General features: G+C 38.6%; 1 protein-coding gene across 1 annotated transcript in view; it reads right to left on the bottom strand.

Moving 5' to 3' along the window:
* Nucleotides 1-12159, bottom strand: part of ATM (ATM serine/threonine kinase) — a 65863-nt gene that overhangs the window by 11708 nt on the left and 41996 nt on the right. The window contains exons 37-48 of the mRNA XM_054973215.1: nt 11960-12137; nt 9923-10010; nt 9329-9484; nt 8162-8270; nt 7432-7520; nt 7217-7319; nt 6119-6267; nt 5210-5314; nt 3644-3763; nt 2330-2564; nt 388-555; nt 39-158 (exon numbers count right to left, since the gene is read on the bottom strand). Coding sequence (XP_054829190.1) covers nt 39-158; nt 388-555; nt 2330-2564; nt 3644-3763; nt 5210-5314; nt 6119-6267; nt 7217-7319; nt 7432-7520; nt 8162-8270; nt 9329-9484; nt 9923-10010; nt 11960-12137 — 1620 coding nt within the window. The remainder of the gene's footprint in view (nt 1-38; nt 159-387; nt 556-2329; nt 2565-3643; nt 3764-5209; nt 5315-6118; nt 6268-7216; nt 7320-7431; nt 7521-8161; nt 8271-9328; nt 9485-9922; nt 10011-11959; nt 12138-12159) is intronic.

The raw sequence follows: 12159 nt of genomic DNA on the forward strand, positions 1-12159 counted from the left end.
GATTATTTTCGAAAGTTGTCCTATTCAAAGTTCATTACCTTTTCCAAGTAATTCTGCATAATGACTGTAGGATTTTCCAAACAAGTCTCTGCTAACCAGCTTCCACATAATCTCAAACATTCTGTGTAAATTAATTTCAGGTTTGGATCTTTTTCAACCTTTGAAGAACAATAATATTCAGATATGTTAGCTAACAATTGTCCATAAGATGAAATGATCCTACCCAACATGCTGCGATACACCCTTCTGTTTAAATCTCCCCTTAGGTTAAAGTTTTCTGTAAGGTTTTTGGTCCTTTTAAGTATTACTCACTTGTGTTTCTTCAAATCTAAAACAGGGATTTCAACAACAGAGATACTACGAAGCCAACAGAATGTAGCACATTACCGTGAACCAATCAGCGTCCAATTCCTTGATCATCTTCTTTAGAATACTCAGTGCTAAGCTCTCCTCCTTTTTATCCCAGAACACCTGGGCTTCCTCCAACTGCCACTCAGATACCCCACGTCTCGCTGGGCTGTACTGTTTAATTTGAAACATTGCTCTTTCTGGAAGCTGAAAAAATAACAATTGTTCACTTTTTCCTCCTTTTTTTTGAGATGTGGTCCATTGACTTACATTTCTGAAATCTTTAGTTAGCCAAATCCAATTATACCATGTTACTGTTAAACCCCATGCACCTGAATACACATCTAGAAAAATGACTTCCAGAAATGTGTCCTTTCAACAACTCAGAAGATCCAGCATGTAAGTTGTACTGTTGGCATGCGATTAAAATTCAACCCTTTACACATATTGCTGCCTTGAGCCAAGAGGAACAGTAGGGCATAAATATATCAAGCCCTATCCTAGGCCCCAGTAGTACCACTTTTATGAAGCACAGGATTGTATCAGCAGCTGAAGTCAGTCTTCTGTGGCTGAAATCCAAGTGCTAAGATCTGGATATAGAAGAGATCTAGATCCTATAGTGAACAAAATCTGCAAATAGATAATGGTGGACATGGGTATAACATACAACTCTGTGATGCATTTCAAGTGATTTAAAGCCCTTCACAAATATTATGGCAGTAATGCCCATATCTGCCCAGGATTATCATCCCATATTATGGCTGTAGGGTGAGGTAAGAGATAGCACCTTCCCTAAGCTAACTGTTAGAGTAAGGTAAGATTTGAACTGTGAACGTTTAGGCCAGCAACTATATCTACTCTGCTATACCAGCAACAAGGCAAGCAGGATAGAAACCTACCAGCTTTCTGTTGGCCAAATGCATTGTTCTCTAACCTTCCCTTTCCCCCCCAAAAAGCTACAATAGAAAAAGCCACAGAGATAATGAGTAGGGTGGGAGACCAGTGAGAATGGGAACTGGACCTCTTCTCATTTTTGCTCCATGAGAAACCTATAAGGATCCAAACTATACTCCAGAACACTTATCAAGATGAGTGATCCCCAATATACTTCCATCTGCCTTGCCTGCCCCACAATCAGAAAAGTAAATAAATGACCTCCCCTGCACCTCCACTCCCACATACACCTTTAAGCCAAAAGGTTTCTAAGACTAGTGATAATGAATTAATTCAGAAGAAAAAACTATAGACGTGCCAATGTAGCAAGTGACATTTGGGCCTCTAGCTCTATGCTGTGACAACACACAAAGGGCAAATGACAGGATCACTTGATGATTCTGCCAAAACCAAAACAACATATGGAAATGCAACAGCAGGTAGTATTTGTCAAAAACAAATGAAGTTCACAAGATTTTTCAGAACACCACCATGCCTCATTTCAACATAAGGTGTCATTGCTTATGTTTCTTTTGGGAAATCAAGAAGATAAGTACAGAGCTGATGCTCTGTAATTCTGAATTAGCACTGTTAAAGAATAGTCCAGTGATCATGCAAGCACACTTGCCAAAAACACAATGGCTTGACTTTCAGATCTTGTTGTTGTATTCTGGGCTAACAGTTGTGCCTATAACGTACAGAAAAGTTTTTAACAACAGTAGAGAAGGAGCAGAGCTATATTCTCATCCTGGCGAAGTGCCCAGAGGTGTAATTACAAAACAAAACATCAAGGTGTCAGATCAGATCCCACCAATCATTTCTGCTGATAGAAGGGAGCCGATTCCCACCTCCCACAGCAGACAGAGGTCCATCTCCTGCCCTACTACTCCTAGTGGCCCCCTGTCCCCCAACAGCTCCTCCGGCAGAAACTCTTCCATCCGCAAAGATTTTCAACAGCATCCAAGCCAGTATTTGAAAATTAATTAAGAAAAACTCGTGAGCAGGAACTCTAAAAACATGTCTAAGTGAGACTTTTCAAATTCAGTACCTGGGTGTTTTTGGCCACTCGGGCCAATCTCGACAGTTCCACAAGATGGCTGGTGAGGGTGTCTTTGATGCACTCCCTTTTAGCGTTCTCATTTTCCTTCTCCAGCAGGACCTTCAGAATCACAGTGCGCAGCGCCATGATCGGCTCCTGGAAACTGAAATCACTGTCTTGGAGGAGCTTGGACTGGCTCTGCCACTTCAGATACATACAATTCAGTTGCTTCTTAGTCAGAGATCTGAAAGCACAGACGATATGAAAGAAAGAGATGAGCTTCTTCACTGAGTAGTAGTAAGGTTTTAAAACGAAGGCCCAAGGATAATTTTGAGGCTTGGAACTGGATTCAAATGAGACTTTAGGAATCAAAATCTGTGCAGAATGGGAGAATGATCATGACAGGCACTGTGAGTTCATTCAGGTCTCTAAAAACGTGCCCCAAACTATCTCTATTGTGACCATAATTTAAAAAACAATCTAATCAGCAATGACAGGTCTGACATGTTTCAAGAAACAGTATTTTGCTCACTTCTCTAATATGGAGGTAAATGGAGAAACTGAACTATAACTTCAGCTTAGCCAACAGTAGAATTTGTACTAGGAACCCAGAACTGTTTCTTCATCATTTTATTCTATGAAATCAAGTTCAACAAAATGAAGTTTCAATTAGTCTCATATAAGACTGGAACTGGCAGCCCCAAACTAAAGTGGCTGAATTGGCCCCACTAACTTCCATGCTGGTATAGCTTCAGAAAATATTATGCCAGCACTGCAGCATAATTATGCTGTCATATCAAGTGTACAGGTTAATAACTGAAATACTTTGCCACTGTACGCTAATTTTTATGCTAATAAAGTCCACACTGAAATGTCACAAAAGCATCTCTGTGTTTTCATCTGGCAAAAACATGACCTTTTTGCCACGCTCACCTGCTCCCTCAGCCCCTCCCCTTCCCAGGCAAACTGAAGTTTGTTTCCTCCCCACAAACTCCAATTTGCTCAGTTTGTGCTCAAGGGACGGAGTACGAGGGCATGGTTAACAAACCGTTGGTGCCTATAATGAACACAGGTTTGTCATACGGCCTGAACGTGGGCAAGATGTCAGCTAAACAACAGATATAAAACAGACATTTAAAACATTTCAGTATTGTAAGACGTTTATATGTTTTATTTAGCTTTTTGATTTAGACTGTATTTTATTTAAATGTATAATGAAGGAATGCAAAATCCGATTAACAGCAATGAATGGGCATCTTGATTTGTATCTCTGAATACAACATAACACAACGAAATGAAACATTAAAAGAAACAATATAATACCCAGAGAAAAGTTGTCCTATGTGTTCCAACTCTCCTATGGTTTGCAGTCTGCAAAGTGTTGGCAGCAAAGAATACACAGACTCAAGACTACCTTTAGACAGTTCTTCAACTTCCTTGACTCTATGAATATAAGAAACAGATTCCAGGAACTGTCATTTACTATCAAAACAATTTTAAATAGTACCAGGGAACAAAGAATATTGTATTAAGGCACATTTAATATACACACACATTTTCTGCAAGATGGGTTCCAAGAGGGGAAGGTGCTGTGGTTCTGTGATAAACACACATGCTTTGCATGGAAAAGGTCCCAGATTCAATCACTAGTATCTCCCATTAAAACATCTCAGGTATCCATCAGGAAAAGATCTTTTCTGTCTGGGAGCCTGTTGCCATTCAGAGCACACAACACGGAGCTAGATGAATCAGTGGTCCAACTCACTATCTCAGCATCTGTTCAAAATTTCTCATATGAAAAAGAAATTGAACTGAAACACAAACCTCTAATTTATATGATGCTTAACTTAAGATAATTATAATTCTAAACACGGATTCTTATTATGCTACATGTGAAAGGTCAAATACATTCTCCATAGTAAAATCTGATCTATAAAGTTTAATTTGGCCCTCCCAGACCATGGATTTTAGTTATCCATTCAAGGTTAGGGCTTATCATTGATTATTCAGATGGGAAACTCATTAGAAACCATGCAGTCATCTCACAAAAGTGAAGAAGTGGCTGGTTTGCATTCATTTCTCATTAATATGAATGGCAACATTCAAGAAAACAAAATGTAAGAGTAAAAGCCTAGAATGGATTAGCATCTCATTTTGCTTCCAGCAGCAGCAACCTTTATTGGCATTACATCCATGTTAACAAAAACATTCAACACAACCAGAACTCAGTCTACAAATACACAACTTGCCTCATAGATGCAAGATACAAAAATTTAGCTACAGTTTCGATAACTTTTTGGTTCTGAGTAGCCAATAGGAAGATAACTTTACATTTATCAGATTTTCCAATTTGCTCTCTCACCAGCGGATCAATGAGTGTGGGACGTATATCACAGTAATAAGTACAATACAAAAAAACATGTTCCAGGGTTTCTATGTCTCGCTGAGCACAAGTGCATAACCTGTTAGCATATGGTGCTTTACGGAATCTCCCATAAAGTATCGCAGAAGGTAGCACATTAAACCAAGCTAACGAATTAAGCTCTGCGATAATGTGGGGCCATTAAACAAGTGAGATGTTCTTCCCTATACCCATGGGGTAAAACCCCCAAACCTAGGGGTAAACATCTGCCTTTTGCAAAACTTCTGAGATTCTGAATCTCGGTCAAGGATTCTTTGTCTGATCAGTGCATAAACTGATTTTTCTGTGAGGGAAAACAAATCTTCAATATTAATCCCTATTGAGTTAATTTTTTTTCTATGTCATTAAGCCACATGGATGATGGAGACTCCATCAGCATGTGAAAGATGAGGCTATCCTCATTTCATTTTGAAATAACATATGCAGCAGAATGATAAAAAGAGGCACTTTCAAAGTTTGCTATTTACCTGGCACGCTTTAGTCTTTCATGAAAAGTAGAGAATTCCTTGTCCCTTAAACATTGTAGAGCATCATACAGTGATTCATGGTAGCCTCTTTCTCCCATCTCATCTCTTAAAAACAACCAAAAGAAATACAGCTGTATACAAACGTGTAACTGACTGTAAAGAAGCAGCCTAACTGGCATACTGGCTGCCATTAGGTCTCCTTCACTTGTTTGTAAGGAGCCAAAAACACTTAACATACTCCAAAATGAATATACCTTTAGTACAACTTTTAGTTTTGGTATGAAATAATTGTAGCTAAAATAAAATTCTAAAATACTACAGCTAAAAATGATATTTATATGTATACTAGCTTGATACCTGTGCTTCACTACAGTATTTAACTACTTTAAATTCAGTTATAATATAGGTATGTAACATTTTTTGGCTTGTGGGTTTTTGTTTTCAGTTGGCAACCCTAGTGAACTTTTAGGGGAAGACTGGGAAGTGCATTTTACCTCAGGACACATTCAATGACTGCCAATAACAGCTGCATACTGTATAGAATGTGTGTGTGGTGGGGGGGTGAGGACGAATCAGGCTGCATATACAAATGATCTTGAAAGGCTGGCCCAATCAGGGAAGAGCGGCCGAGCTGGCAGTGGGTGGCGGCGCAAGCAGGCAGCAACCTACCAGCCACACAGGGAAGCTGTATCCATTTTGGGAAAACACATTTTACCCCTTTTTACCCCTTAGGGGAATGTCTTAAAATCCCTTCTTAGTGGGTGTTCTTGAAAGGAATGTTCTCCCCAAATTTCATGTTTCTAGGTCCAGGTATTTGGGCTGGGCATTGACAAGTCAGTCAGGACACTTCTCTTTATATATATATGGTTGTTGTGGATTTTCCAGGCTTTATATATATAGACTACTTACTTGACAGAAGAGATCTGGTCCCACTGCATATTCCTCCAAGCTGCCTGATAACGAAGCTCTTGTAATTCCAGTGAGCATTCAGGGTTCTCCTGTTCTAGTCCTTTTAAGTAAATGGAGAGGGTGTCACACAGCCCAAAATTCTGCAAAGCCTACAATCAGTGAGATAAAAGGTTAACATCTGATTAATTAGATTTGATTTTGAAGCTATTCCCAACATTACCAATTAAACTATATTACATCTTACTGAGACTTGTAGGACATCTGAAGTAAGATTTTTGGGTTCAGAAGAGTTTAAGGCCAAGACCTCTGCTGCACAGACAGAGACATTGTTCAGGATGGCATTTATATAATGGGAAGATGATTTTAATGTCTGTGAAAATTTTAGGCAGTTCTCATTCCAAAGTTTATTGTATGCACTGTACTGTTTTATTTGCATTGCTCTCTAATTTTGTCATCTAGTTTTACTGAATTGTTTTTTCTATGTATTATATTGTATTTTTAAAAAACTTTTTAATCTGAGAAAAGCAGACTAAAAATGAAGCAAATAAATAAAATCAAGCAAGTTCCTTCATACTGCCCAGCCCTAAACACTAGTGTGTTGTCTATTAGACAATGCTGAGAATGAACTTATAATACAATACTAAAAGAACCAATAATATATAACATAGCCAGCAGAAGACAACATAAACCCAGCAGCATAGAATTCAGAAGACCTAGCCGAACAAAACTCCTGGATTCTCCTTCTTAAGAGACAGAGAGAGAGAGTAGCATGGACTTGGCTGGCTTCCCTTAGGAAAGAATTCCATAAGATGGCAGCCACCGCTGAGAAGGTACTATTTCTCGAGGATGGAAACCTTGCACCTTCAAAGTGACCGTACTGAAACCTCCAAATTTAAACTTAGGGGTTTTCGGGGTGGGATTAGGTGGAGGAGGGTTCCCTCAAGCCAAGACCCAGAAATGTGGCCACAGAAGAAATATGGTGTTACGAAAACTCTATCAATGCCAACAAAAATCGGAACGTGATTTAGATTTAGAGCCCTCCATCACTTTAGTGACTTATTAATATCTATACTGCACTCCTTTTGTTCTGACAATTACCTCTATTATTCCTGCTTGTCGAGTTGAGGATGGAAGGCTTGTTTCCAGATCATACGTTACAAGAGCTTTCCCCCATACTGCTTCATGCTCATAAGTTCTTATCCTGTTACATGTAAAGAACAGTAGAAATATTTATAACACTCTGTCTTTGTATGTACATTTGTATGAATGGATTAAAATACATGAAGTTACATATTTTCTAACAAAATGGATACCTAGCTAATGGCTGCAACATTCTTCCTCCACCACAGCCATAGAGACTATCAGGCTCTCCTATGCTTCGGTATATATCCATGAGAAGGTCCTAAATCCAACAGGGAGAAAAAAGTTTTGTCAGTCATCAATTCTAGTATGCTAAAGATGTGCAAGTATACTGCAACCATACTGAATACATTCTATGACAGACACCACAACATGCAACTATGCTCTGCATATTAATGAAATTATTGCTAACATGCAAAGGTACACAATCTAAGCAAACAACAATGCAAGATGTCAAGCTACTTTTGAAACAGATGGAGTTTTAACAGGGACTGCTGGTCAAAGAGACCAGCAGTCCCTGTTATAGTAAGTTTCATGGAGTGTGCCTGAGTACCTCTTTGGGTTCTGGCCAGATGCTGTGGTCACAGTGGGCAAACAAAATAACTTGCAGGCTGAGTCATGCATGAGAAACGGGCTAGCCAAAGCCTTCCTTTAGCTCCTGGAGCCACCAAATGAATTCAAATCATCATCTTTGCTATGAAGTATAATGAGCTCCTAGAGCATGCTTTCTAGTACTTCGAAATCAGGCAAAGCCTGTTATGTTTGGTACAGTTTTGAGAGATCAGTGGGGCCACACTACTGTAAATTGGCCTAGTGGCCATCATTTACCTGTTAGAAGTTTTAGAAGCAAAACTATTGTGAGGAACTCTACTACAAATACCGCGTCCCAAAGCCTTACTATACCTGCAAGCTTATTCCTGTCTCTTCTTTACTCTTCTCACTCAGACCTGTAATTGTTAAATTCTGACTTTCTTCCTCAAATGTTAGATGTTTAGCTGCTTTAGAAGTAGACCTACAAGAAAGGATTTTTTTAAAAAAATAAGCAGATGGCAGTGTTAAAAATTATGAGCAGATGGCAGGGGACCGTCCATGACTCAATCCCTGTCATCTCCAGTTAAAAGGACCAGACGGTAGATGACATGAAAGACCTCCACTTGAGATCCTGGAGAGCTGCTGTGAGTCTCAGCAGACAATACTGACCTTGATGGATGTATGTCTAAGCTATGGACAAGTACTAATAATCTCCAATTACTTGGGGGGCTGCCACTCATTTTCCTAATGCCAACTGAATTAACTGCATCAGTGTTGAATACACACAAGGAGCTGCCTTACACTGAGGCAGACCATTGGTCTGACAAGATTTACTGTATACTCTGATGGCAGCCGCTCTCCTAGGTCTCAGACAGAGGTCTTTTCCATCGCCTGCTACCTGATCCTTTTAAGAGTAAATGCTGGGGATTGATTCTGGGACTTTCTACATGCAAAGCAGATACTCTACCACTGTGTCAATATCCACACACTAGTCTAAATATTTTAGAGGTGTTGAGGATCTCTTCTTAATGTTCTTGTATTTATTTTACCCAACAAATAAAGCAATACTACTACATTTTTTCCACCAATATAAGGCAGAATGCAGAGTCCCTTATGTCAACAAAACATACTGTTGCAGGTTTGGTGGGGGGGTCTGATTTAAACAAATTCCTCCATCAAGCTGCAGCCCCCATCCTTCAGAAGCAGATGGGAGGAAACATGGGAACTGCACCAGAAAAGAAGAGGTAGGAAAGTCTTGTTCTGTGAGTATTGTTCTTCTTACTCTTGGAATCCAACCCATAACTTCACTGAAGTCAGTGCCTTTTACTGAAAATAATGGGGGTAAAACTGCCATTTGCTTGATAAAAGTTAATTTTAAAAAAGGTATCCTATTTTTAGCTTTAGGAATGTATCAGTGAATTACACACACTACTTTTTTCCCAGGCAGGGAACACGATCCGAAGTCAAACTCATCTCACATGCACAAATATTAACCGATTTATCAGAGGAATGGGAATAGGTTGCATTTAAAAATGGTACCTTTTTTGTTGTTTGTCTAAATTTATCTTGTCTGCATAGATTTCAACATACATCAAAGCTGTGAAGTGAGCAGCACAAGACTGGGCTGTCATGGCAACCTGAAGGTAGTTTAACTCCAGCCAGAAACTGTCTTCAAAGACAGTACTAGAAGGACTCCTAGAAGCAGAAAAGAGTACACATATTAGCTTCGCCTTACAAGACTGCTTTTAACAGTAAGTGGTTCATATTATAACTGAACTCCCTTTTCCAGTCATTATTTAGTCAGATGTTTAACAGTTATTGCTTTTAATGATTTTTTTGAAGAAAACATCAAGTTGGCAGACCAAGAGAAACAGTCTAATGTAAATTGAAGCGAGAAAAAACGTTGCTGCTTTGGAATGATTCCATGTTATTAGAAAGATTCAAGTTTCTTGAATTTTCTACAGCACTGTTCCAGGCTAAATACAGAGCAACTTTCATTACACATTTTGAATTGTTTTAAGTTGTTCCTCCCGCCACCATAGCAGTTCTTGTACAAATGTATTAAATTGACCTCATTGTATGATACAGACGCAATAAAATAATGTTAAGTACTACCACAAAAATTAAACCCACCTCTTCTGCCGCCTTAAGTAATCAACCACAGCAAGCATTGCCCATCGAGATATTTTATCCAAGCTTCCACAAACAAGGGTTTCTGAATCTGTTTCAAAAAGTCAACAATTAGACTAATTACTTATGTGTAATAGCAATTCATAAGTTTCATGTATGTGGGTTAGGTTTTCATAGTTTAAGTGCTTTGGTTTCAATTCATCTTCATAAAAATCACCTCATCCCATAGGTCTGGAGAACTGACAGTGTTCAATCAGAATAAGTCTCTAAATTTCCATACCTGGAAAGAACTGGGTTTGGTTTTTGATCCTCATCTCAACTGGCAATCCCAATTCAAATTTGCAAGAAATAAAATCAAACCTGTGTTGGCAATTGAATGCTTCATCAATAAGGGAGGCAAATATATCCCAGGGGGTCTGCATGTGTTCAATACGAAAATCATTCCACAGATCCTTTATGGGGCTTCAATATGAATGAGAACCTAGATCACCCACTTTGCCATTTTTGAGATGTGTTACAGCAACCCTAAAATGTATAGCTGGGATAGCCTTAAGATTAGAATTGGGTCAGGGTTCTATCAAAACCAAAGCATGGTTGTAGGCATTTAAACATAGGCTAAAGGTCCTTTTCTCCACTACGAAGGAAGGTCTGCTCCACTAGCTAAATCAAGACCAATTCTACTCTCACTGGATGCAAGAAATAGACAAGAAACTATCTAGCCTTGGCCTACCAAGGGATGATATACTGAGACTTGAGAAAAGTGAATCTTTACTAATTATCAAGAAACGCATTAAAGATCTTGATTACTCTAGCTCAGTTGTACAAGCTCGGAGAGTATGCTCCACCCAGTTCTTTGGCATCCTTCCACCTCCAACCATCCCAGTCTACACTAAACACCTAACAGTTCCTCATTACTGTAGAGCATTTATGCTCACACATCTGAACACAGACCCCTCAGCAGTCCTATTTGGGAAATACTGTAATTTACCTTACTCGGATAGACACTGCCAATGTGTTTTTAAAAAGGCCGACTCCCTATCCCATATGATATCGGAATGCCTTCATTATAAATTTTATCGCGAATTATGGATCGCCCCTATTTTAACTAATTTTCCACTGTATCAAAAGATAATAATAGTCCCCTATCTGTTGTTAGACAGAGACCCAATGACTACATGTTGCTGTGGCCAAGTATCTCTCCACCATATTTTACTTAAATAAAGACTCCTTATCTGCTGCTCAAGATCATTGGATCAAAGGAGCTTGAAAGAAAAAGAAAAGGAAGTTTCAATTCATCATAAAAATCACAACACATCATGGGTACACGTACTTTAGAACTGCATAGATTTCCCCACAGCCATTAAAAAATAGATTTATGACCAGCAGGAATTTGAACCCAGTTAAAAATTCTCTCTATTGGACTGTGTGGCTTCATGATTCAGTAAAGCTAACTATGAAGAATACATGGATATAATTTCAATTAATATGTTCTCTTTCGACAAAGTTAACATATAAATATCTATAACAATACATGCATACATATATATATATAAATATGTATATTTGGAAATACAATTTATCAGAATTAATATTTGAAAAAAATTACTTGAAAGAAAAATGCATCAGTGACTTTGCTCACACCTAGAAGTCCTCACAGAACACCTATGTATTGCAATCTCTCTTTTTCTATTTCAAAGCTAACTTGCCATGCAGCCTGTGCTGGAATCTCCTTAATTCTCATTCTCAACTAAAACTAAAGTATGTCTAACTGTGCTTGCTCATTTCCACTACTTGTGAACTTTGCCTCTCCATTCTTCCTCCAAAGTCAAAGTTTTAAGTTGCAAAGCCAGAAGGGCAGGAAATTTGCAACGCTCCACATACACTGACAGTAGCGTATGAACAATTTTAATCATTTTATAGAAAAAAATCAACAACAGTTCTGAAATCTGCTAAAACTCATGTTGCTGCTTTGATGTTCAGTGCATTAATTATTTCACACAATTCATATATTCTGGAAAAAGACAATATATGTGACGTTACCTGGATCTGAGTTTGCAGGTGTTGATGACCGGCTGGGAGTCATAGCATGTTTGCAGCAGGTTGTAAAAAACATCTGGATATGTGTGGACAGTAGAGTTCGTCCAGACTCATTTGAATCATGAAGTAGGATATCATGAATCAAGTAGGGAAGGACAGTCTGACAAAAATCTGTTTGAACCTAGAATATATGCAAAATAAAC

Source organism: Eublepharis macularius, chromosome 3 (assembly GCF_028583425.1).
Source record: "Eublepharis macularius isolate TG4126 chromosome 3, MPM_Emac_v1.0, whole genome shotgun sequence".
Classification (NCBI taxonomy): Eukaryota; Metazoa; Chordata; class Lepidosauria; order Squamata; family Eublepharidae; genus Eublepharis; species Eublepharis macularius.